The sequence below is a fragment of the Corticium candelabrum genome, chromosome 14 (assembly GCF_963422355.1).
Source record: "Corticium candelabrum chromosome 14, ooCorCand1.1, whole genome shotgun sequence".
NCBI lineage: Eukaryota > Metazoa > Porifera > Homoscleromorpha > Homosclerophorida > Plakinidae > Corticium > Corticium candelabrum.
The window spans coordinates 6,590,191-6,617,264 of record NC_085098.1 but is presented as its reverse complement, the minus strand read 5'-3'; the positions used below and the strand labels follow the sequence as shown (position 1 = coordinate 6,617,264).

Genomic DNA, 27,074 nt, shown 5'->3' with positions numbered 1-27,074 from the left:
AAATTTCATTCTTGTAATACTGTTGTAGTATGGCTCCAATGGTTTGCCATCGCTGCCAATCTTGTGAAGACAACCTGTCACTCTTGGATCAACGAGATCAACAACACAAGGCTATGAAACAAACATTCCTTAGTGTCATCAAATAAACAAAGTCTCTGTTAGTTGTAGCGTCAATTCAATCTCATCAGTCTACTTGTGTTTCTTATTCAATCGCATACCAAGGTACTGCACAGCTCCACTTTGTAGCGATTACCCTTACAAGCTTTACCTCCATTACTGGGACTACACATACACACAAACAACTACTATAAAAACAACAGTAACGCTCACATTGCTGTTACGTCACACTCTTTTACCTTGGACTATTACAAAATCGTTCCTGATAGTGTAGACCACCACTGCAGCTCCTTGAACAGCTAGAGAAGCCAGACCACTCACCCCAAGCTCCATGTATAGGAGCACCACTGAACGTATAGTCATCCTTTTCACTCTCAGGAACGCACTGGCCTCTAACACACACTTTGCTCTGACCACATACACTCCCATCAAGAGCAGGAACATCGACAGATATACAAGAAGATCTACCCCGCTGACATCGCAATGTCTGACAAATTTCCTATAAACAGACACTACAAGTTAGTAATTAATTTTCTACTGTAACAAATTTCTCAAACGTAAATTGTGTAAACCTCTTCGCATGTAATAAATGGCAAAGCAGAACACACACACATACACACACACACACACACACACACACACACACACACACACACACACACACACACACACACACACACACACACACACACACACACACGTGTATTTACACCTCTGGATCCCTGTTGGTGTGGCACACTTTAGCGTTTCTTCCAAGTTGCCATAAACACTGTACGTCAAGATCATATCGTGACCCTACCCATCTGTCTCGATACCGAATTATATCACGAGATGGAGGCGATGCCAATAAACAAGCATAATTTGACTTCTGCCTTCAAAACAAAAGTTACCATAGATTGATAGAAAATGTAAATTTTTAATGATACGTATAAACAAGTCGCAACCATACAGACAGCATGTATACAAACATGTTGTCAGTGTCTTCTTAATGTATTCATCAACAACGCTACTTTAACATGTCAACTATGTGACTGTCAGCATGACACATGAAAAGACGTATGGAAGACTCGAAATGGTATACTCTAGCAATAGCTTACTTTCTAACTGATCTACTACAAAAAGTCAAAATCTAATGTGATACAATACAAAACAAACAATTAACTCTTGATAAAGCATATACCTCCATTAAAAATAGTAAAGGATATCTAAATTACTAGCAGAGGGCCCAGATTTGTCCAGGCAAATAGAGCAGGATTCACGTCTAATATAGTGCCGTCCCAAGCAAACTCTGGAAGACGGCGACACTTTCACTGTCTACCTCAATTAATTTGGCGTGCATTCACAGTTCGTCATGCAAACTTTGAGCAACGACAGCATCCTCGCTAACATGGTTGGGTTCATGGACTTCACAAGGGGCCCCTTTGAATCGTGAACTCATACAACCGAAACATGCCTATGCATTGTGGTGTGGAACACAGTCTTCATGCATGGTTTCGTGGCAATTGGCCTGGCAGTTTTGGCACGATTGATGTTACAGACAGACAGACAGACAGACAGACAGACAGACAGACAGACAGACAGACAGACAGACCGGTAGACAGACAGAAAACAGATAAGACTTTTACATATTAAATAACAGTGCTAACAAAATAAAAATTAAACCAAAAATTGCTCAAACTTTGAAATGCAAATAAGTTTGTATGCCCTCTATTGTCTAATTTCAAAAATTGACATGTAGATTTCAATCAACACCAAAGTTCATCACTTTGTGTGATCAACCTTTCCACTGGTTTGATCATAATTCATCCATAATATCATTATGGAATCCATATACCTTGCCAAAAACAATCTGCTAACAGACAGCTAGACAAACAGACTGAATAAACAAACAACAAACAGACAGATAAACAAACAAATGAATAAACAAACAGATATACGCACAGACAAAAGTAAACAATGCAACAACATTAGCAAAAGTAAATACAAACAATACATACAAAACATACTTCCTGTAGATGTATGCCTAAATATTTGACATCATTATCGCATTTAGACGTATGTCATAGTATTTGTCATTATACCTGAGGTAGTCTCGAATATACTGTTTGCTACATGACGACCACTGAAACAGTCTAATACGACTAGATGGAAGAGCTGACATAAGTCCCTGTCTAGCTCCACCACATTGATTTCCAAAACCATCATGTTGCATTCCAAAGCTGTAAGAGTTAACATAAACTATACCAAATATTTCCCATGTGACAGCAGTCTTACCTGTGGCCTGCTTCATGAGCAATAGCAAAGCCAGTAAGAATGCCATTTTCTTTGGTTACTTGACATGCAAACCGTGAGCACATTGACGAAGTATATGCCATGCCTACGGTCTCACAACTACCAGGTGCAGTACATAGCTCGTTCCTAAATAACAACACAGATCATTCAGTATTAGTCATCTTATTACACGATAAACAAATATAGTTTACTAAATTATTATCAAACATAATTAACAGCAAACTTGATCTCTTAATGTCTTAGTCAGTCTGTCTTTCTGGTCAGTCTACTTGTCTGTCTGTCTGTTTGTCTGTCTGGTTGGTCTACTTGTCTGTCTGTCTGTCTGTCTGCCTGTCTGTCTTACTGTCTGTCTGTCTTACTGTCTGTCTGTCTATCTGTCTATTAATTAGTCTCTTTGATTGTCACCAAACTCATACATCAACAACATACCTCTGTCACTACTGTGTGTCTTGGTGATTTCAACATAATTAGAATCATCGTATTAAGTGCAATTAGTAAGTCTGTGTTTGAAAAGGTTCCATCGTTTATCAACAAAGATTGCTGCAAATGATAAACACAACAAAGTTTGTGACACTGACCCTGTAATAAGAATGGAGTAGTCATGGGATACTAATGAGCTGTCATTTGAATATTGCCAATCACAAAACGACTTCAACAGTCTTGTTCCATTCTTTGTGACAGTGATACCCGACTGCAAAGAAAACATTTCTATAACCAATTTAATTAATTATTAATAAAAATTTATTTATTTAATTTATTCATATATTTCACTCTGACAAATCCTTCTCAACAAGCCTGCTGTGCCAGCGACTTACAGGGTTTGTCTTCATTAACCTGATTTGCATTACTACCAATCTGACATCAAATCCTGTTGCACTGTTTGCCCACAAAAAGTTTGCCTGAATACAAATATCATACTTGAACTCTCAATTTCATACCATACTAAAAACTCACAATGTTCATCATAGTTAGCACATAATTCTTTAGCTTCCGATTATCCATCTGTTGTCGCTCGTTGATAACGTCAATAGCCACCTCATCCAAAGCAACCAGTGATTTAACGTACAAGGTCTGTTTGCCTGGTGATTGCCTTTTCATTCTGTTTCCAGTTTCACTTTCAATAAATTGATATTTAATCTTGTCCATGTCGGTAAATCTCCTCCGAATGACATAAACGTGCCCATGTTTTGAAGAGATTTCCAGTTCCGAGGCAACTTCTATGTGCAGCTCGTATCCAGGCATGATGATAATACCAGTCTGTAATATAAATTAAATAACAGTAAGCTCAAAAGCAAAGTGGTCTCTGGAATAAACTACTAACCATGTTACCATCACAGACACTGACTGCTACACGACCCCACAAAGTATTAGTATTATTTGAGTGTCCATTAGCATGAGCCCATCCCATCAAATGACATCCTTCGTCTATGAGATACTCAGTTGTAACATCCTCCCTTCCCACTGTCCTGGCATGAATTGTCTGCACAAGGCCTGACAATGACACTAACTCATCATTGGGCATCACTTGCAGTTCATAATTAACTCCAAAACTGTCAAAGTGATAAACAAGCTTTTTCTCAAGACCATCACTCGTGTTGTGCCCCGCCTCCTCAGGCACCAAGTCACTGGTAAGAAAGCCCTTCGAATCCAGTCGAGCAAGAAATGCAAAATCTAAGATCAAGTACATGTAGTTAGAGCACAAATTGTTGTTATGTATGCAGTTATTTCTATACCTTTGTCTGCTTGCTCCAACCAATTGGAATCAAGACCCTATAACAGAGGGATAACAACTGATTATATTCAAATGAACAAACGGTGTAGTGACTTGTCTGCCACACATGCAACTCAAACCTGGAGAAGTCCTGATGTTACGATACTTAAAGAAACAAGTAGGAAGCAACAGTACAAAGTCGATGGAAAAGTGAAATACCACATCTTCTAAAACAACTCCTGAAAGATCAACAAACAGACTGACAATCTCCTCCAGATTGGTATTGATACCAATTCAAAGAAAAGATTGTCATGCACTAACCACAGCAATCTAGTAATTAGCAAGGACATGAGTAGGCTGATTAGGCTCACAGGTGGAGCCCAAACATCTTATCTCTGACAAAATCATAGCAGCCCACTCCCACTTAGAATGCAGATGCTATGCTTTTACCTTTGTGTGTAGGCGTTGGTCTCAATGTTGAGTGTAGGTGTTACACCCGATTGCTACAGTTGGTCGAAACCGCCACACATCTCTATCAAACCGAAATTAGAGTTTAGCAACCACAGCAATAGAAGCACTAGAGTATTGTTGGAATTGCCGCAACGAGACAAAGAAGTACGAGGGTGTTCTAATTAATTAATTGCTAATCAACATCGAAACCGAATTCACAATATTGACACTGATGTAGACGTCGTGTTGTGCTAACCTGACCTTACAGCTGTATTACTGCCAACGCTCAAACGGACGCTCTTCAAAACCTCCTCCAAATTGCTTAATTAATCCCGGATGTCGTTCGTTGTCTGATTGGTCGAAATGAGGCACGTGTTTGCGGGGAGCATGTGTTCATGTAAATATCATTTACAACGTCCGTTGTCACTTAAGTTACAGGCTTAGCGTCAGCTTCGTCGTGTTAGCAGGTTAGCTTGATGACGGCATGCTACTCTAGGCAGCTAGACGTCACACGTCATTGACTTAATATGACAACCAGACTGACACAGAACTTTTGCCAAAACAAGGACCCGGTAGCAGATTGTGATAATAAACCGTCACACGAAGAAAGCCAAGTAGGTCTGTAGCAGTTTACACACAGTGACACCTGAATGTTACGAAATTTTAGTTAATTAATTGATATTAAACAGCGTTGCTACTCATACTGTGCAACAAGGAATTATAGACTCATAGAATTTTATGTTGGTATTGATTAATTAAGGTGCCACGTAGGAGTGTTATTGTGCATTCCTACCTATTGAAACCTCGAGAATTAAATCGACATCTTGTAGTCTCAAATTCCCGGATATAGATAAGTCTGTCTGGAATTTCTAATTAAATTGTTATAACAAAGTGCAAACTAATCTAGACAACTCAAATAATAATTAATATAGTGCATACAATCATTTCCTAGGTTACTCGTCAAATAATTCAACGACACGACTTGCAGCATACGCTTGCAAACTTTGCCTTGTTGCACGATCCGGTCGACTTGATAGCTGGACAGTCAGCGGGTTCCTCTGTGCAAGCTACACAAAAGTACAAATTTTAATATTTCAAGTGAAACTTGTGGCAAAAATAGGAGAGACATACTTTACAAAGGAACTATAACTATACTACCGTATGAGAAAAATTATTCGTGAGTGATGTTGTGCATGTAAATTACAGGAGCACAACCATCAAGCCAGCTGGTTGAGGACCGGATTCATCAGTAAGAGCACGTGCATACATTACAGGCAAGCTGGAAACGAGCATTGTGTGTGTGTGGATCATGCGAATGAGCAGGCACAGGAGGAGGCGGGTCAGGCGATTGAGCAAGTAGGAGGGCACGTGGACAGGGATCTTCCGACTAAGGTTCTTGACACATTAAATGAGTTAATGTTCTAGTCGATATTGGATGTTGACAGTTACGTGAAATACGGACTGTTGTGGATGCTGGAGTTTAGTCAATTAGAGATAGTGACAGACGAGTAGATGACAAGGTAGGCAGACAGACAGGCAGACAGACTCTTATGTCAGATCACTCGAAGCTCATAAAACGATGGACAGAAAGTTTCGTTTGACTGCAAGGAAGCAAGTGACAGCTACGTACTACTACACCATACAACACACACACACACACACACACACACACACACACACACACACACACACACACACACACACGCACACACACACACACACACACACACACACACACACACACACACACACACACACACACACACACACACACACACACACACACTGCCTAACCGTGCTGAAGATCGCATGGTCGTGCGATACATTCTCTCCTTTCACTAGGCTTCGAGCTCGCATTACAATGCGACACCTTCTTGCTTATTCCCGTTCGTCTGTCCACACACTTTACACGTCTCATTTCATACCCAACACCACACGTCACACTACAACGACTTATCCACTCCTGTGGTGACCACACGTATCTACTAGGAGCAGAAGTGGTTGGTGGCGGCGACGTAGTTCTAGGAGGCAAACCATAATATATAATAAATAAATAAATAAATGAACTCCATATTAGCATTCTGTGATTCACAAAGTCACTACCTTTGGCAAGGTCCGGCATTGCACTCTCTTTTCTCAATGGGCATTGGAGTACCGTCACAGAGAGAGACCTTCTTTCGTAGGCCAGTCGCTCGCTCCACACACCGCACTGCCCTAACCTGAGTACCTCTACCGCACGATGTCGAACAAGACTTCCAATTGTAGGCTGTCCAGAAATATGGCAATGGCGAAGGAGTCGTCGCTGCCGTTGGCTCCGATGTTGTTGGTGCATCGGTTTTAAGCCTAAGGACGGTTTACATTACAACGGATGATGGTTTACTGAACATGTGAAATTTACTGTCCGCAGTTGCTCCTCACGCATTCTTGTACAGAGTATGGCTTTAGTGTTGAATCGCAGAGGTCCGATCGTTTGCCTAATTGTGTTGCCTCAGATATACATCTTATGGCTCTCGTTTGCTGCCCGACTCCGCACGAGCTGCTGCACTGTTTCCACGGCTTGACTTGCCAAACGAAACCCGGACAATTACCACTTCCTTGACACGGTTGATTGTGAACGGGATGAGGCTTGTAGTCCGTTGAACATTTGGAGATTTCGGCGTAATCTCCCGTGTTTTTGACAGCACACTGTGCCTCCCAATGTTCAACCCCGGCTACATAAAATCAAACGACATTTTAAGTTATATTACTTGGACCGATCTGCGGGTCTGTACAAACTCTGAGCAATGTTATGAGTGTGTAGGTTTTTCAGTTGTCATTTACCTTTCTATTAGCATCTTGGACTCTATTTTTGAATCCAATAGATATTGGTAATAGAAAAAATCGTTTGCACTACTACCTACTCGTCCCCTCCAAGTCTCATACATTAACGCTACAATCAACTGTTGACTGATTTTCTTACCTTTACTGCCACATGTCACAGAGCAGGCCGTCTTGGCCAATCTCCAACCATAGGGATGATTATACTTATAAACAATTTCTTCATATTCATTGCTGATTACGTACGACACGTCTATAGTAGGAGACTTAGGATTGCCGGCTTTTTCTAGCAACATCTGCAACACAAAACAAACACAATAACGTAAACAATGACTTCTGGCTGTAAATAGTTGTCATACAAAAATTTGTAATCCTTCTTGAGTTGGTCCATAAAACGTCATTGTTTCCTCGTGTAGGACGGAACTGTGAGTGTAGCTCACTTCCCCGCCGAAGGCAAACAACCGTTGAACTGAAGAGGTACGGAAATCGGTGGAGCTAATTTTTTCCCGTCCGAAACTATACATCACTATTTAGGAAAAATAGTATTAGCAACTTGCACACATGCACGCACGCACACACACACACACACACACACACACACACACACACACACACACACACACACACACACACACACACACACACACACACACACACACACACACACACACACACACATAACAACAACGGTTACATGCCTATGCCTGCTTCGACCTCGTTTCCCCCCTTCTTCATGTGCACACGTAAACGATAAGCACCCTTTGGTACATCCAAAATATGATAATCTCCTAATACGAAAAAAGCACAGCAAGTGTACCAACAACGATTTACAAACATTACGTGATGTACACACGCACTTGCAATATAATGCTGTATTCTGTATCTGGAGATAATTGATACGCACTTAGCCGATTGGTTGTCACAGAGACCGCATTCAGATGGGGTATTTGTAGAGTCAAACACGCAGTCACATCCAACTTGCTACAAGAGCACAACAAGTTGATCCACATAGTCGATCACAACGCATACAAGTATGCCTGCTTATAACGAATATTGGCTAATGGTCAATTCTTAGATAATCAAGTGGCAATAGCAGAATGTACAGCAGCCGTGACCGACCATCAATGAACTTACCCTACATGCTTGATTGAGACATCGACTTGTTGAGCGTAAGTCACATCGAGTGCCATCGTCGGCATCAACAGTCATGGTAGATCCTTGTGGTAACTGACACTTGATTTCACACGATATCAAATCTGCACACCAAAAACATCAAGGAGTCACTGATTTTTGCTAGTTTTCTGACAACACTCGAGGGTCAGGTCTACAATCTCAAAGTTATCACATCACCATGGTAGCCAAAAATTACAGAGTCAATCGCAATCAGTTGAATTAATACGTTAATCATGAAAATTTTGTTAATCAAAATTAATAAATGTTGGTACGACCAGATCAAAACAAACAGTCTAAATGATTGCTTACCGGCAAGAGAGAACACGGCTTTCGATCCTGGATACTTCTTTCTGCATTGGGCTGTGAATTCGTTGATACTGGTCGGCTGGCACAGCTGATCAATCGAGCAAAGAAAACATTCACTAAACTAAACAACGACTACTGTAACACGTCAGCTAACTTTAGTGTTGCAACACGAATGTCGGCGATTTGTACCAATACACGGTCTGCCTCCATTGATCGGCCTATAAATGCAAACATCCGCTATTTGTATGAGCATTTGGATACTCTATGTGTACAAATGAACTAACTTTGGATTATCGCAAGCTCTTGTCTCTAAGAGTACCCCCGAGCCACAGGTCTTTGAGCATTTTCCGGATGCTTTCCACTCTGACCAACCACCATTCTAGATAGACATAAAACTTGCCAACAACAAAATCTGTTAGTAAATGAAGCTGTCTACTCGCTTCGGTGCTATGAGTGTATGTGCCTGTAGGTGTGTGTGTGTGTGTGTGTGTGTGTGTGTGTGTGTGTGTGTGTGTGTGTGTGTGTGTGTGTGTGAACAAAATTTATATGATTACTGTGTGAGATATGCACACATACTTGCAGCATGTGGGTATATGTCTTCCACTAGTTAGTTGTATTCATACCTGCATGCATGCTGGTACGGAGCATTTTTGTGTGGCAGACGGTGCTGGATCTTGGCAATGATAATTGTCAACAGTCTGAGAGGTTGCATTATTGTAGCAATAGACTTTTCGTTTCTGCAGGCTCGGTCCGCATGTCGCCGAGCACAGATTCCAATTACCGGTACGCCAGTTGTACACAGGTGAGCTGAAGGACAACAAACGCAACTGTCACACACACACACACACACACACACACACACACACACACACACACACACACACACACACACACACACACACACACACACACAGACACACACACACGCACACGCACACGCACACGCACACACACACACACACACACACACACACACACACACACACACACACACACACACACACACACACACACACACACACACACACAGGCAGTTCGTGTGTTACCTTGTGCTGCATAAGACATCTGTATTGCATGAAACTGTATACGCCTTGGGTGGTCGTGTGGCAGTTGGATCACAGAACCGATAGTCTCCTTCAAGCCATCCCGTTGTCGATCGGCAGTAGAATGATACATTTCGAAGACCTATCAATCAACCATAATATATCTAGTCTAGCAACAGCAAAACACTTACTATACACAAAGACCAAAGAGTCACATAAAGCAATGACTAGAGTGACATCAAACAATCATGAAAATATATTAAGCATATAACGAAAAACAGAGTACGAGCTCTTGCAGTTTAATTGCCATATTGTGAGTTAATTAATTAACAAATATTGTTTAGTGGGTTGTTACATTCAAAACCAATATGCTGTGCTTACCTCCACTGCAGGACGTGGAGCAGGGTCCTAGACGTGTATCCCATATGAATTGTCGGCTTCCTTTGCCGAAATCACGACCGGACGGCACCGAGTATTGCCACTTGATGTTTGGACGGAAAGACTTTTTGGATTTAGTTGATAAAACCTGGTCAGAGTTTACAAATTCGTTATGTAAAGTAACAAAACTCATTTTAATAATTAACTTGTACACGCAACTGCAATCCCATACCCAACGTATTGGCAACACCTGATAGTAATTTATTAATGCTCACAATAATTTTCTTTGATCCGTTCTCCCCTGATGCATTCATCGTAAAGCACCTCACTTTACTAGTACATGCATCGCTGTAACTAAGAATTCTACAGGCTCGCAATTTTTCTTTCATGACAAATCGTAATTAATTTTTTTATGTTTTCAATTTTTTATATTGCATATATATAGTAATTTTTTTTAAATTATCATGGGGAAGGGAGATGTTGATAATTTAATTTTAAAATTTGTATGCTCTAAAAGACAATCTATTCGCAACAAGTGCAACACACGAAGTTTGATTGGTGAGGGTGAAATTTAGGGAAAAATGAGGTGGGACAAGAAAACAGATATCCCATCTAATTGTGTTGCATTTTAATGTGTGTGTGTGTGTGTGTGTGTGTGTGTGTGTGTGTGTGTGTGTGTGTGTGTGTGTGTGTGTGTGTGTGTACGTATGTGTGTGTACGTATGCGTGTATGTATGTACGTACATACATACCATGATCTTGACACGCTGCTGCAATGGTCCTTCGATTTTGATAGTTTCGTGGGCGTAGGAAGGTCTGGAGTACTCAATAACGGTTCCGGCCGCATTGATTCTCTGCCACGAAGTCTTGGGCTGATCGTTTCCATTCAGTACATACACTCGCAGACTCGGACTCAAAACCTGTACTGCCAAGTACAAATGCTTGAGGACCCTCGTCTCGTTAACAAAAACATTTGATGCTCGATATGGGATTTCGATGGCACTGTGATAACCTATCAACATATACCAAAGTTTAATACAACAATCTGGTGTATAGGATTACTAAGAATATCACAAAAACACAGTCAAGGTTGTGGTGTCACTCCACAAAGGTTTGTAGACGCTTCAACTGCTGTGTAGTTGTGTATTCTTGCTGCCCAAATTTCTACTAAAATATGTGAGAATGATGATCTAACCCGCTTTCGTTATCTGATTTTGAAAGGTTCCTGATCGAAATCTGCACGACCGTTCCGTACCCTGGCATACGCCGCAGTTGTCTGTACGGGCGTCCGACTGCCACTTGTTATCACAACCGAATGGCTACAAAGAAAAAGGTCGAACCGTGTCATTAATTAATTACACAACCGAATGTCAAACAGAATGAAGGTGATCGACTGACACTACAAAGACACCAAATTTATTACCGCACACACGCCAAGGAAGCATCGATCATTAGACAGACTGTTGGGATCGCATTTTGCCCCGCTTTTGATCGTCACTCCCATCGAAACGACTTTGCGTGTCGTAGTGCTGTAGCAGAGCAAATTACACGTATTGTTTACTGCATAGAAAAGATGACATGATTCTAGACATTCGAGGATCGAATTTTTTTGCCCGCTGTTATACCTTTGTAGTACGGTTCCATTGGCATGCCATTGCTGTCGGTCTTCTCACGGCAGAGTTTCACTCTTGGATTGATGGACTGACTAACGCACGGCTACACAATGGACAAGCAATGTCAATACAAAAATGTAGGCGATAATTAATTTATATTTATCAATAATTGTATTAGTCAACATACCAGGGTATTGCACAAATTCATTCTGTAGTTTAGGCCGTCACACACTTGCCCTCCATTGCTGGGTCTGTGAAACAAATTGGAAAGATTGCAAAATTAATTTGCGATCGGATTCCGGTGTAACCGTGGGAAGACTTACTGTGGACACTCACATGCCCGAGTCCGGTATTGTAGGCCACCACCACAAGTTCTGGAGCAATTAGAAGCTGGCGTCCAATTACACCAAGTGCCGTGTATGGGAGCGTTAGGTAGAGTGTAGTTCTCTTTTTCGCTCTCGAGGACACATTGTCCTTGAACACACACTTTGTCTTTACCACATGGACTGCCGTCGAGAGCAGGAATGTAAACAGTCGTGCATATGTTGCCCTCCTGACACCACAACGCTTGACAAACTCTCTACAACACAGAGAGATGTGATACACCGAGGACGAAGTTGGTTATCATACACACACGCCACACACAAACACACACACACACACACACACACACACACACACACACACACACACACAACAAACAGATGCAAACACAAACAAGCATGCATAAACACAGCACACATAAACAACCACAAAAACAAACACCACACACAAACACAAATACAGGGAGAAAGGAGAGAGAAAACAGAGAGAACAACGACAACAACGAACAACAAGTAGTTACCTTTCTAGCCCAACTATACGAACACACTTTCGTTTTCTTTCCAACTTGAAACGAGCATTGCGCATTAAGATCATACCGTGTTCCAGACCACCTGTTGTCAAACTCAAGCGCATTTGTTGGAGGCGAATCCAACAGACAGGTGTAGTGACGACGACTCCTCCTATAAATACAAAACACATGCATAAGACCCCTAATCAATATATTATTATTAAATAAAATACTGGGCCTGTCTAGCTCTGTCTGTTTGTATGTAATTATCGCTTTATGTACTTCTTACTTGAGATGATTGTGGATATATAGTTGGCTGCATTTCGACCACTGAAAGAGATTGGTCAGAGTGGACACTTGAGCTGCCATTATCTTCTTCAGAGCTCCAGTACAGTTGTTGCCTTCGCCGTCATGATACATACCAAAGCTATAGAAATCATACGCATACGACATGAATGTAACATTTATAATTGAAGAGTATTCAGTAGGATTACCTGTGGCCCATTTCATGAGCAACTACGAAGCCGGTACGAACACCAGTATCGCTGGTCACTTGACAGGCATACCTTGAGCTACACGTGGCCGACAGATACGCACGACCGAGTTCTCCACAAAATTTTGCCCCTGATGCGCAGAGCTCATTCCTGTAGGCATACAATGCAATGAGCACTAGGTGTAGTGACTTACAGTTCTTTGATGAACAGCAAAGTAATCGTCACCTCAAATCACTCAAAACAAGTGATCAAATTCGCGCCCGGGGTTCTTATAAAATTAAAAATTTATAAGCCGTTTTGTGTTTGATTAAGCACCCCAGGCGGCTATTTGAGTAGATGCGCTTATTTATGTAAACGAGCCAATAGATCTGTTGATGTGAAAATTATTACCACCTCACACTTTCCCTAACCTGTAGGCAATAGCTATAACCACCCAGATATGTGACTGTAATGTGAGAACACACACACACACACACACACACACACACACACACACACACACACACACACACACACACACACACACACACACACACACACACACACACACACACACACACACACACACACACACACACACACACCACACACTCACCCACACACACATGTGCACACACCCACACCACACACACACACACACACACACACACACACACACACACACACACACACACACACACACACACACACACATGTGCACACACCACACACACACACACACACACACACACACACACACACAGGCAGACATAGAGGCGTTTATTTGGGCAGGGGCGCTTATACATAATAAGGCTTAATACATAGCCTAACCCTGACCCTAAGATCGCCGAGAACCCACGCTAACCGTAGAAACCCAAAATTTCGAACGACAGTCCCCACACGGACAGGCCACGACGACACCCGACCAAACGTCAAGGCAGCAGGCCACCGTAACCTTTCATAACATGGCTCGCCTCGGCCTTCAGCCGTCGGCTGCGCTGCTTTATTCTAACTACCCGACACACCCTCGACTCTTCTATTCACTCCCTAAACCGATAGAATAGTCAGACAGACTGGACACCGACTCTAGCTAGTTGATATATGATTTCTCTACTCGGCAGTCAGACGATTAATCCAACATACGGTAGACTTTTAGATTCACTCTTCTGTTCACCCGATAAACCGATAGAATAATAAGACAGACCGGACACCGACTCTAGCAGTCGATAAATAATTTCTCTACTCGATAATTCTTATCAATTGTAACTTGTTTTGTAACTGATTTACCACCTTGTGGTCCTAATACGGGCAGGTGCTTATTCAATCAATTCGGTCATTTACTGTATACCTAGTGAGTCGGTCAGTTCTGTCTTTGATTATTACTACAATTGTCAAGGTATCGTTTGGCATCATTACAACTTCTTGGATGCATACATTCTGAGAATGACTGGCCATCGTGGCTTGGCCGGGGTAGACAAGCTACAAATTCAGTTGTTTAGATAGAAATTTCGCTACAGATTAAGTAACCCATTACTGGCTATAGAAACTCTTACACACTCTCACACCAAAGACACTTTGAGACTAATAAACTATTTTCAAATCAATTGTATAAAAAATCTGTGAATGTCGAATTACGTACACCGAGTGTATAGTTAGTGTCTTGACTGAAGTATATGTAATGAAGTCATGGAGCGTTCAGTTGCGGATACAAGTACACAATAACACGAAGGTGCATGAGCTCAACACATTGTATACAATTATTTATACTGACTTACCCTGTAATAAGGATAGCATAGTCGTGATGGGATTGCAAACGGTCGTCTGGACTGTTTATCGCGCTCTGCCATTTGCAAAATGTACTCAGAAGCTCCACTGATCTATTAGATTTGGTAAAGTTGGACTAGAAAAGAGAAATTTAGTTCACGACAAGAAGACAAAATCGACATGTACAGTGTACAGATAACGTACGGGAGTTTTCTTTAGTAACATTATGCGCATTACAACAAATCTGACGTCATATCCGGTTGCACTGTTTGACCACAGCATGTTTGCCTGTACAAACGTTTTAGCGACATTGTATGGACATCAACGAGCAACACGAAACTCACAATGTTCAACATTGATAGGACATAGTTTTGTAATCGTCGATTATTCATCTTGCGATTGTCTATTGCAGCTTTGTCTAGAGTAACCAGCGTCTCGACGAACAAGATTTGATTGCCAGGCGCCTGTCGTTTTGTTCTGCTGCCTGTTGCATGTTCTGGACTTTCGGATTGCCTTTGACTCTCTTGAACATGATCTAAACGTATCATATTATTAGATGGAACTACCCAGGATGACACCTACATATTGTTCTACTGATTAGATAAATCATATGGGATGAACTGACCCTTGCTAATCTACCTCTTGTATACATACCTAGTTGATTTCTTGTCATCATCATATTTTCACTCAGCTATCTCTATGCAGGCAGCAAGCAACATGGTCATATTAATTGCTTAGACAGACATGAACTGTCACAACTTATGGAGTCTCTCATTAATTCTTGTCAAGAAGGACCCCTCTGAGTTAATTTTCGTTTGGTCTCTGTCACTTAACGCCTTCTTGTCTGAATCTGAATCTTGTTTATATTTCTCCTTATTTACTTTTATTTTCGCCCTCTTCCTCAGCCACTCTGCTATTTCCGTCCTATTTAAACCCTTCCGTCTTGTTTAACTCTTCCCTCTTAATTAATTGTTTACCAACCTCCAATCCCCTTCCGTTACAAATTCAACATGCATTGGAAGTAGTCAAGTCTACCAACTGCTGCAACAGCTGCTATTCGGTAAGGATCTAACCAGCTTCAGTGACGTGGCAGTAAGTTCCTTCTAACGCATTCCTTGCTGTCGACCTTCTTTGTAGGAGATGTCCTCGACCGAATATTGCTGGGGTTTCCTCTTCTGACGCGACTTCAATGTGCACCTCATAGTTTCTCATTTTCATAACACCAGTCTGTAAACAGTACGAGTCTAAGCAAACGATGTGCAAACATGCAGTCAAAAGTGATGAACTCACCATGTTACCGTCACAAACACTAATGGCTGCTCGGCCCCACGTCGTGATATTTGAACCCTCGTCAGCACGAACCCACCCGTTCAAATGACATCCTTCGTCACTAATGTATTCCGTCACTACTTCCTCACCCATGTTGCTCTCTTGAATTGTCTGTACCAAACCAGAAGGTGACACCAGCTCGTCGCTGGGTGTCATCTGCAGCTCGTAATCAACTCCAAAGCCGTTGAGACGGTATGACACAGACCATTTCTCGGTACTACCAGCACCACGCTTGCTGCGCTCCGCCCCAGAAGGCAGCAAATTGCTAGTGGAGAATCCACCATCGGACTGAAGAAGCATAGGAAATGCGACATCTGTTCAAAGTGAAATTACAACTGGACCATAACATGTACTTCACACCGTGTACACGACTGGTCATTGTACGTAATTACGAACAATTGTTCTACCTAAGTTTTGTAATGCAGTTCTCTTTACCTGTGTCTGCGTGCTCCAGCCATTTGGCATCAAAACCCTGCAACGAAGTCATTAATTTAAGCTTAACGCTAGAGCATTGGATGCATGGCGCGCAATGTCCGACCTTGGAAAATTCTGCTTTCACCGTAAAAAGAGCAATAGAACAACACAATGTTGACCAGACGGTCCAACGCAACATCTCGCAACCACTCGCGAGCGTGAGTGCCGCTTCAGTGACTGATATCTCTATTATGAACCGTCAATGACAACTGAACTCCGCAGGATATGGGGCGTGACATTGACCAATATTTATTAATTAATTACACAATGACCACATCTACAGCTGTCATTTGTAATTGTGGTTACTAGACTCGAGGTAAGAGGTCGCTGAAATTTGTAGAAACTATGTACGGTAGTATGCTAGGTTTGTCTCATTGTATTGCGACCTGATTTAGCGTTCCCACAGATACTTTTTACTGCACAAGTGCATGGTAGCAAGCCTGTCTAGGCTTTACTAACCATGTGACGTATAGCACAATTTGCTAATTGACTAACAGATGTTATGACGTCAGCAGTTCCTATTGCATCATACCAAACCGATCGAGATGACGCATGTGAACTGCAACTACAATTCTACTTAAGCGAGATGACACATCTGTAAATTGGAGCTAATAGTCTAGCCTCTAGACAACCCGTCAACTAAAACCCAAACAACCACAAACCATTTTCTTGTCTATGATCTTCTCATAAGTTAAAACGTTTGTTTACTAGAAGGCTGCATTGTCGTGGTAGCGTGTGCCAGTGTCAACTGGTTAACTCTAGAGATTAATTAGACGTCATCCGCTGGTAATACTTTGGCGATTTATTGCAAAGTATTCGCGACGGTTCACGTGCTAGCAAAACCAAATGTGCCAATGTTGCTGCTGCGTTATCTGTTAGCTTTAATACACGTACAAGGTGAAATTGAGGTTTTTGATTTCATTTCTCTAGTTTTCTCATCTCTAGTCGACTAACATGCTGACCTTCGAAGTTCAAATTGGCAGACCATTTGCCTCCTACGTTTTCTCAGAAGGGTAGCTAGAGTCGTTGTTCTATTGCAAATGTTTCTTCTGACATTTCAAAGCGTACTGTAACCTAATCAGTTTTGTTTTGTTAACAGACTGGTGTTTGACAAAGTACGTGCAGTTAGAATCGTCTTACCCTACTTTTGCAGTGCCTTCTAGTTTAGGCTCCATAGTCCAGCCGGTATCCCTCCAGCCGGTATCCCTCCCCCCCTCCCCCCGCGGCGGAGAAAGACCAGTTATGCTAGGCACTGTAATTAGATTTGTTAGTTAGTTCTTTCTCTCGTCTCTCTTTTCATGCTCCCTTGAAATATGACACACGTATAGCATCAGACTTCTGATTACCAACGCTACCCAACAAATAAATCTGAAACACAAAACAAGTAACCATACATACACGTGACAAATTCAACATTTCATATTACAGAAATTGTCAAATCCTCTGCAGTTGGCCCATAAAACATCAATGACTCTTCAGCAGAAGCGGAAGTATATCTTACTTCTCCACCAAAAGCAAACATGCTTTCCCCAGAGTAACGGAATTTGCTGAAGCTCACCGATTCTCTTCTAAAGCTTTGAATCGCTACAAACACAAGAACATGACCACAATTTGGAAAGAGAAGCTTAGTATATTGTTTATAGTATGACTCAAAGTGCAAAAAGTCACTGTATTTGGTAAATCAGTAGTCTTCTGCCAATTAATATGGCAATCACTCCCACCAAGCATTTGGCATGCTCTCTTACAGGGGGATGAAGTATTCGAAGCTAGGACAATTCCAAAATACGTTCAACAGTCAACCATCACTAGTCTAGTGGCATCACTGCTTAGGCTGGAGAAGAAGATTTATGCTAAAACAAAGATGTGGAGTCCTTGGGTGATTTATTTTCCTTCAGTGGTCGAGAGTTTCCAGCCTTTGATTGTCACCAGTAAAATGACAAGATCTAGGCTAAAAATTTACGACATCAACTGTTTGCACATTTATAATAAAAACAATGATTGGTAACCAGTGGCGTGATTCCTATGGCTTGATATATGTAACGAGTAAAATACATTCATTCCAAATACCATACTTGTAATAAAACAGTACTCACTTATAATTCCGCTCACATCCTTCTTCATGCTCACTTGTAAGTGATAAGCATTTATTGGTATACCTACAATATGGTGATTTCTTCCTAAGACAAAAGAGCAACAGTGATTTCTGCTTTGTCACAATTAAACAAACCAAAAAATAAGAGATGTACATGTCCACACCTGCGTTATAATTTTGTAGGCTGTATTTGGAAGTGAATAATTTGCAGTTAGCTGATTGATTGTAACAAAGTCCACACCCAGCTGTGTTTGTAGATCCAAACTCACAGTCACATCCAACAGGCTACAGGAAATTAAATAATGTACAAGTACCATAATTTTGCATAATTATACCAACACATAAACCTAATGTTCTCTTGAAAACATGCACTCTAAGACAGTATCAAACATGACAACAGGTTACATGCATGACATTGAAGTTAGTAAAACCTTACCACACATTTTTGATTGAGACATCGGCTTGATGACTGTAACTGACACCGAGTTCCATCCTCAGCATCAACAGTGCCCTCAGATCCACCAGATAACTGACACTTGATTCGGCATGCTAACAAATCTGCAAGAACAAGAAACAGTAGCTACAAACAGCTAAACATACTAAATGACATCAAATTTCAACACATTCGTTACAATCACACTAACCAACACGTTAGTGCTTGAAGTTGGCAACCCCCCCCCCCCCCCCCGAGTTCAAGCTGGCTACGCGCCTGTATCACAAGCAAATCTTGTGTAAAGTATGAAACATTACATGTTGCTTGTATTTGCTGTTCATGTCATACGGAACACTATTAAGTTATTACCAACAGGAGAAAACAGAGCCTTTGAGCTTGGATACTTTTTACTGCATTGAACTGTGAATCCATTGATGCTAGTAGGTATGCATGTCTACTCAATACAGAAAGCACAATTATTAGACACTACAGTACATGCAGTAACATAACAGCTGACCTTAGTGTTGCAACAAACCTGTCGTTGAGCTACACCAACACAACGCTTCCCTCCATTACTTGGTCTATGAAATAGCAACATGTACAGTTGCTTAAGTTAAGCACTCAGCTAGCATAAAAAGGCAACTAAAACAACTAACTTTGGATTGGTACAGGTTCTAGTCTCCACGCCTATCCCTGAGCCACAAGTCTTTGAGCAATCTCCAGACACTTCCCACTTTGACCAACCACCATTGACTGGTTTCTAAACCCATAATTCACAACTTGTCCCACGACTACTGGACAGTATCGTGTGTGTGTGTGTGTGTGTGTGTGTGTGTGTGTGTGTGTGTGTGTGTGTGTGTGTGTGGGTTTGTGTGTGTGGGTTTGTGTGTGTGTGTGTGTGTGTGTGTGTGTGTGTGTGTGTGTGTGTGTGTGTGTATGTGTGTGTGTGTGTGTGTGTGTGTGTGTGTGTGTGTGTGTGTGTGTGTGTGTGTGTGTGTGTGTGTGTGTGTGTGTGTGTGTGTGTGTGTGTGTGTGTGCTCATCTATTTCCATGTGCACACCTGCACATGCTCATGTTTTGTATGTTGTGACCAAGAAGTTTATTAACGGTATTTAGAATACACAAGTTTCCAAATGTTGATTATATTTACTCAGCAATAAAGCTTGTGTTACAACATGTACCTTCTTGCACACTGGCACAAGGCAAGTTTGCATAGTAGATGGTTCTTGAGCTTGACATCGATCATAATTATTGTCAACATACACAGAAGTCGTTTCATCATAGCAACGAACATCTCGTTCCCTCTGACTTGTTCCACATGTAGCAGAGCAATGACTCCAATTACCAATATGCCAGTTGTAGACAGGTGAGCTGGAAAATACAAGACATGGTAAATGTGTTCACACAAAACACACACAAGCCCGCGCACACACACACACACACACACACACACACACACACACACACACACACACACACACACACACACACACACACACACACACACACACACACATTTTTGCAAAGAACCAAGTGTGCAGTCAATGTTAATAAAACTTCTATGCCAAAGAAAGACAATACATGTGTTACCCTCCATTGCAAAGAACATCTGTGTTGCACGCAATAGTATGGGACTTGGGAGCATGTGTGGCAGTACTATCACAATAAGTGTAGTTGACATAATGTCCTCCTATTGTTGCTCGACAGTAGAATGATACCTCTTGAAAGCCTGTTGAATCAAACACAATATTTGTAGTTTCAAAGAATAGTTAAACAGTAGCCAATAGTTGCAAAATGACTATCTAAGTATATATCTGTGTGTGTGTGTGTGTGTGCACGTGTGTGTGTGTGTGTGTGTGTGTGTGTGTGTGTGTGTGTGTGTGTGTGTGTGTGTGTACATTGTTAACTAAGCAGCTAAGTAAACTATATGCTTACCTCCTCTGCAGGTCTTGGAGCAAGCTCCATCCCTTTTCTCCCAAATATATTCTTTTATACCTCTACCATAATCCGTACGATTCAAAGGCATTGAGTATTGCACTTTGATCCTTGCACTTAAAGAACTGTTTGTTTGAGCAGAGAAAATCTAGTCAAATTGTAACAATATTTTTGCTTGTAAATTTAATTAATGAAAAGACAAAATCAGTAATAAGAAAAAAGGTTTATAAATTTACTTCAAACTTGTAGTTAGTAACAAAACATATAACAGTAGCTAGTAGAACAAACCAAACGTTTAGTTTGTTTGGTAATGTATTGAGTAAAACCCAAAAAGTCCAATAACATTATAAACTAAAATGCAAGTCCATCAATAACAGATATTGTTCTACTACACTATTTTTCATTGAACATACCATGATCTTGACAAGCTCCTGCAATGGACCCTTAATTCTGATAGTTTCATGAGCATAGGAAGGCCTTGAGTATTCAATCACTGTTCCAGCAGCCTCAATTGTTGACCATGCAGCTCCTGGTCGTTTATTGCCATTCAACACAAACAATTGTGATCCTGAACTTAGCTGTAATGCTAAGTATAAATCATTCAGGATATCCATTTCTTCAATAACAATATTTGTGGCTTGAATTGGAATTTTAACGACTCCATGATAGCCTATTTAACCACACAACAAGATCAGTAACTAACATTCTTCCATGTTGTGTTAATTAATTCAAATTTTAGTCAGCAACAGAACATGTTGTTTACAATAATGCAAGAAACATTACAAAGTCACCAATCTACAAATAAACGTTTCATAATAAGATGCTGTGACTGCTGTGTAGCTATGCATTGATTGCCCTACAAACGCTGCCTGTAATTTATAATCAAAAGGAATGTTGACCATTACCAGACTTAGCTATTTGCTTTGAATAAACTTTTGATCGAAATTTGCATGTTCTTCGAGTACCCTGGCACACACCACAATAATCTTCATGGGCATTTGACTGCCACTTGTAATCACAACCAAATTTCTAACAAACAAAAAATTGGTAACACATTAGATAGTGCAGCATTAACACTCGTTACCTCGCACTGGCCTCTAAAGCATCGGTCATTGGATGGCATAGTGGGATTGCATTTTGTTGCATTTTGAACTGATTCGTTCATTGCAACCACTTCACCCGTAGTAGTACTGAAGCAATGCAGTCTACATGCATTGTTCTCTGTACAAACAACACAATATGATAGCTTCAATAAGTAATGCCCAAATTCATCTTCACTGCTGCAATATACCTCTGTAGTATGGTTCCATTGGCTTGCTGCTGCTGTCAGTCTTAGTACGACACGCTTTCACTTTTGGATCAAGAGAATTAATATGGCAAGGCTACACATGCATGCAATTAGCCAACATTATAATACAAGCCAATGTATGCATTTTCAGCAATTCAGCTGTAGTTTCAGATCTTGTAAGTCTATGATCAAAAACAGTCACATACCAGGGTATTGCACAGCTCCACAGTGTAGTTTCTGCCCTCACAAAATTGTCCTCCATGACTTGGCCTGTAAACAATTCAAACTTGCAATATGCTTCAAACTATAATAATGCACAAACTGACTGTGAAACAATACACTTACTGTGGGCAATTGCAAACTCGTGTGCGATATTTTAAACCACCTCCACAACTTTCGGAACAACTAGAAACTTGTGACCATTCACACCAAGCAGCAGCGACCAAAGTATGTTGATCTCTTTCAGTTGCAAGAACACACCGTCCACGAACACAAACTCTCTTTTGACCACAAATACTTCCATCAAGAGCAGGAACATACGAAGTTGAGCATCGGTTATCCACCCGACACACCAATGCTTGACAGACACTCTACAATCAGAGATTCACTGGTCAGGTGTAAAGCTTATACCATTTCACCATAAAAATAAAGTAAAATAGTTTAAGTTTATGCAAGTAAGCTACATCAAATCAGTAGAAGCAACACTCCATTAAACAAGTGATTATTGCAGAAAGCTATTTGCCATACAATTCTTGTGTCATGCACCAATCCACATCCACAAAACAATCAAACACACATAAACAAGCAAAAACAAGAGACAGACAGAGACAAAGACCAACGCACAAGTGTACTGTCTTGTGTGACTACACTTACTCCTCCAGAGTCACACACGGTTGTATTCATTCCAACTTCAAATGAACATTGTTCATTAAGGTCATATCGTGACCCCGCCCACCTGTCTCGAAATTGAAGTGTGTCGGATGGAGGTGAATCCAATAAACAGCCATAATGATCTTTATTTCTATCAGAACAAATTGTTATACAATTTTTCAAAATGCAAAGTCGTTAAACACTTTAATTATGTAACTCATAAATTAGTAGACTAGGAAAGTTTTTTCAAGCAATTTAACACACAATACACATATATCTCTCCGTTGCTAATAACACTTAGTAGACTTCACTCTCACACAAAAAGCTTACAACATGTAAGTTTGGCTCAGATATACACAGATGTCAGAAGGTTTATTTTTAAATTATAAACTCCCATTTACTTCTTTAGCATTTCCTACCTGAGAAAATTTTGCATATCCCTTAGGCTGCATGGAGACCATCGAAACAGATTCGTTTTAGCAGACGCCTTGACTGCCATTAGTCCCTGCTGAGCTCCACAGTTATTGCCATCATCATGGATCATACCAAAACTATAGAAACCCTATTATACAACATGTTTGCACATTCGCGGCAGTTTTACAGTACCTGTGCCCCATTTCATGAGCAATGACAAAACCAGTACGAAAACCAGCACTGGTAGCCACTTGGCATGAGCGAGGTAAATTGCACATGTCTCCACGATATGCACGACCATATTCTACACAAACCTTTTTGCCCCCTACTTTGTGACAAAGCTCATTCCTATCAAATATACAATGTAAGTTAAAATGATTGTAGCAAAAAGCTGCCAGCTGGTAAGACATGCAAATTGAAGAGCCATCTATAATGTGACCTTGTTCCCAAACCACAAACTAAATATTTAAAAGTAGTCTCAAACAATTGCATGTACCACTGCAGACAGAGCATGTGCAAGAGTAAGATGAGCCGAGTCCAAAATTCCAAGACTAAAATAGTCAAGGAGGTAGCCTCACAAATGTAAGAAAATAAACAGCTAGGCGGTACTTTACCGTAACCAGGGCAACAGTTAGTTTTCACACAAGACAGCTACTGGAGACAACTGAAACAAGTTTTTGTATAGAATTGCAAACCAAAGTTAGTCAACTGTTAAACAAAACAAATGTTACAAGAGCAAACAAGTATTCAGTCACAGACAGATGTTGAATAAACAAATAGCAGAAGACAAAATTGTGTGCGTTTGATACATTGACATTATTTATACTGACCCCGTAATAAGAATAGCATAATCATAATGGGATAGCAGACTTTCATTGTGACTATTTATTGAATTCTGCCATTCACAAAATAAATTCAAAAGAACTTCTGAGTTTCTGGTGAGCTTGAGATTTCTCTACAAAAAGCACTTCAACTTATGACAAGAAAGTTACATAAGATTGACAGACAATGATTTACAGGAGTTTTCCTTAGAAACATCATACGCGTTACTACAATTCTGACATCGAATCCAGTTGCACTGTTTGCCCACAGCATATTTGCCTAAACAAACAATAATCTACATAGTACAGCCTACACAAATCTTAACAAAACTGCAAAACTAACTCACAATGTTCACCAATGTTAAAGCATAATTTTCAACTTGAGTAATTCCCAACTTCTTCCACCGTTTTAGAGTGATTTTATCTACAGCAACCATTGTCTCAACATACAAGGTTTGATTATGAAGTGACTGCCGTTTTGCTCTTATGCTTCCTGCTGCACGTTTCAAATGTTCAGAATGCCTCTCGTTGTTTTGAACACCATCTAAACAAAACACAGATATCAAATTGACTCAGTCAACTGGTTGTGACACAATATACTGTTTTGTATCTTTTCACCCGGTAAATACGCTTTAATTAATTCCTGTGTTTAGTTTTACTGTAACCTGCAACATGCAACACTAGTATCATCATCATCGTCATTACTTCTATTTAAACAAGGGATAAAACCTTCAGCTATTAAACACAGCACTGTCTACCAGGCTCCCTACTACCAGGGTACGAAGAACATAAGTCATCATGTCATCACATACAAAGCCGCATCAGTTTCTCATTCTTTTTTAAAGACTGCCCCTTCCTAATCTCAATCTGAATCTACGATCTCCCTGTAAGCTTCTATACCATCCTCATTCTTCTTTCTTTAGTTAATTTGTACACCACATTGTTCCTCCATCCCATTTCTTAACTCTCATTCACCCTTTTCCACTCCCTTTCCCTTTTTCATTACAAACTTACACAAACAATCACTAACGAATCATAAACTAACCAGCTTCAGTAACATTGCAATAATTTCCATCAAACATATTCGTTTCTGTAAACCTCTTCTGCAGAATATGTCTCTTTGGAGTTTCCCCTTCTGTCGAAACTTCAATATGCACCTCATAGTCCCACATCTTCATAACGCCAGTCTAATAAAAAAAAGGTGCAATTTTATTCCAATATGGGCAAGCTAACAGCTGAATGAAAGACACACCATGTTACCATCACAAACACTGATTGCTGCCCGACCCCACTGCGTGTTGTCTAAACTCCCATTGTCATCATCAACACGAACCAATCCATTCAAATGACACCCTTTATTGACAACGTATTCTGTCATGACTTCTTCTTCTCCCATATTTCCATCTTGGATAGTTTGCACAAGAACTGAAGTTGATACTAATTTGTCATTAGATGCCATCTGGAGCTCATAATTAACTCCAAATCCACTAAGACGATATAAGAGAAGACCGCTTCCAGTACCAACACTACGCTTGTTTCGATCAGACTTTGAAGGTAGCAAGTTACTGGTAAAGCCCTCTGAGTGAATAAGCACAGGAAATGCAATATCTGTGCAAATTACAATTAAGTACATTCCAAATGCAGAATCACAAGATACAACAAGCATGTCTCTACCTGTGTCTGGATGTTCCAGCCACTTGGAATTGAACCCCTGCAACAAAGTCACCATTTACATAAAACATCAAAATAAACTCGATAAGTTGTTAAATATCTAGCTCCACGTGTGCATTATACAAACACATACAGCACCATCAACCTTGAATGGTCCTCCGTTTGCAGCAACAACAGAAGCAAAAGCATAGCAACAACATAGCATCAACTGTAGTATCCATGGCCACATCTTTCAATCGATCTCCTATAGTGCTGCTGCTTCAATAAACAATGTTGTTGACAATCCTCCTTTGAATTTTATAAGCTGGTGTGACCAGAGACAAAGCCAATTACACCTGTTTAGACAAGCAATTAATCACAGATTTGCCACTTTGCGAGCCATCATTATAGATGGTACAGTAACAGGCAGCATACTGCATCAGAAAATGTCGGAAGCAGCAGCAAAGCTCTCTTCCTGCATGAAAATTTATTTCTCTGCAAACAAAAACGTCTGTCAAGGTATCTGGGTCTGCCAATCAATAGTCATCTGGAGGTTCACGCTCATGAATGCCCTGACGCATAGCTGTAGTTGGTGACAAAGAGGGTGTGAAGTTGTAGTTAGGTGACAAGACAGTGTGGCTCAAGTTACTTCTGGGTACTGTACAACCGCAGTAACAAATGCCTGAACCTTGGCTATGACAGAGGTTAACGTAATTCCTAACCACTTGTGAAATCACAGTACCATACTGTGGTTAGACAAAATCAGCACAGGAAACACATAGAACACATTCTTGTCTTGC

The 27,074-nt window shown here is 40.7% G+C and overlaps 3 protein-coding genes across 5 annotated transcripts in view; all 3 read right to left on the bottom strand.

The window, feature by feature from the left end:
• The window catches only part of LOC134190187 (A disintegrin and metalloproteinase with thrombospondin motifs 18-like), a 10,965-nt gene extending 6,104 nt beyond the window's left edge, over positions 1 to 4,861 (bottom strand). The window contains exons 1-13 of one of the 2 annotated variants that reach the window (XM_062658623.1): positions 4,571 to 4,861; positions 4,261 to 4,359; positions 4,143 to 4,179; positions 3,731 to 4,080; positions 3,364 to 3,666; positions 3,225 to 3,308; positions 2,988 to 3,100; positions 2,392 to 2,535; positions 2,199 to 2,336; positions 830 to 989; positions 357 to 616; positions 219 to 282; positions 21 to 111 (exon numbers count right to left, since the gene is read on the bottom strand). In XM_062658623.1, coding sequence (XP_062514607.1) covers positions 21 to 111; positions 219 to 282; positions 357 to 616; positions 830 to 989; positions 2,199 to 2,336; positions 2,392 to 2,535; positions 2,988 to 3,100; positions 3,225 to 3,308; positions 3,364 to 3,666; positions 3,731 to 4,080; positions 4,143 to 4,179; positions 4,261 to 4,344 — 1,828 coding nt within the window. In that variant the 5' untranslated portion in view covers positions 4,345 to 4,359; positions 4,571 to 4,861. Of the gene's footprint in view, positions 1 to 20; positions 112 to 218; positions 283 to 356; positions 617 to 829; positions 990 to 2,198; positions 2,337 to 2,391; positions 2,536 to 2,987; positions 3,101 to 3,224; positions 3,309 to 3,363; positions 3,667 to 3,730; positions 4,081 to 4,142; positions 4,180 to 4,260; positions 4,375 to 4,570 lie in introns of those variants that run through there. The other variant, XM_062658624.1, reaches the window with a different exon arrangement.
• A 534-nt stretch (positions 4,862 to 5,395) lies between these two features.
• Positions 5,396 to 16,945, bottom strand: LOC134190186 (A disintegrin and metalloproteinase with thrombospondin motifs 16-like). The gene is made up of 31 exons (XM_062658620.1): positions 16,836 to 16,945; positions 16,733 to 16,769; positions 16,259 to 16,611; positions 16,042 to 16,195; positions 15,313 to 15,503; positions 15,173 to 15,256; positions 14,980 to 15,104; positions 13,226 to 13,375; positions 13,021 to 13,158; positions 12,744 to 12,903; positions 12,223 to 12,479; positions 12,087 to 12,150; positions 11,912 to 12,002; positions 11,710 to 11,846; positions 11,482 to 11,605; positions 11,039 to 11,298; positions 10,291 to 10,435; positions 9,913 to 10,051; positions 9,490 to 9,673; positions 9,151 to 9,245; positions 9,021 to 9,084; positions 8,870 to 8,954; positions 8,522 to 8,643; positions 8,245 to 8,368; positions 8,086 to 8,175; positions 7,747 to 7,913; positions 7,530 to 7,683; positions 6,969 to 7,281; positions 6,674 to 6,913; positions 6,365 to 6,591; positions 5,396 to 5,637 (listed from the first exon to the last, which is right to left on the bottom strand). The coding sequence occupies exons 1-31, from the start codon at positions 16,908 to 16,910 to the stop codon at positions 5,540 to 5,542; spliced, it is 4,647 nt and encodes a 1,548-aa protein (XP_062514604.1). The 5' UTR covers positions 16,911 to 16,945; the 3' UTR covers positions 5,396 to 5,539.
• Positions 16,946 to 17,785: 840 nt separating this feature from the next.
• Positions 17,786 to 26,978, bottom strand: LOC134190004 (A disintegrin and metalloproteinase with thrombospondin motifs 18-like). Of its 2 annotated transcripts, XR_009971564.1 has the most exons (29): positions 26,710 to 26,978; positions 26,441 to 26,630; positions 26,299 to 26,335; positions 25,877 to 26,232; positions 25,670 to 25,811; positions 24,972 to 25,168; positions 24,821 to 24,904; positions 24,634 to 24,758; positions 23,996 to 24,151; positions 23,809 to 23,940; positions 23,393 to 23,540; positions 22,865 to 23,109; positions 22,726 to 22,789; positions 22,523 to 22,613; positions 22,316 to 22,452; positions 22,137 to 22,260; positions 21,645 to 21,901; positions 21,232 to 21,379; positions 20,887 to 21,025; positions 20,478 to 20,667; positions 19,953 to 20,056; positions 19,814 to 19,877; positions 19,666 to 19,750; positions 19,300 to 19,421; positions 19,028 to 19,148; positions 18,865 to 18,948; positions 18,198 to 18,355; positions 17,912 to 18,139; positions 17,786 to 17,845 (listed from the first exon to the last, which is right to left on the bottom strand). XR_009971564.1 is itself a non-coding variant. In XM_062658405.1 (28 exons), exons 2-28 carry the CDS (start codon positions 26,522 to 26,524, stop codon positions 18,068 to 18,070), a joined length of 3,666 nt encoding a protein of 1,221 aa, XP_062514389.1. In that variant the 5' UTR covers positions 26,525 to 26,630; positions 26,710 to 26,978; the 3' UTR covers positions 17,786 to 18,067. The 2 variants fall into 2 exon arrangements, 1 of the variants encoding a protein (XP_062514389.1); XM_062658405.1 differs by having other exon boundaries at positions 17,786 to 18,139.
• Positions 26,979 to 27,074: the final 96 nt, after the last annotated feature.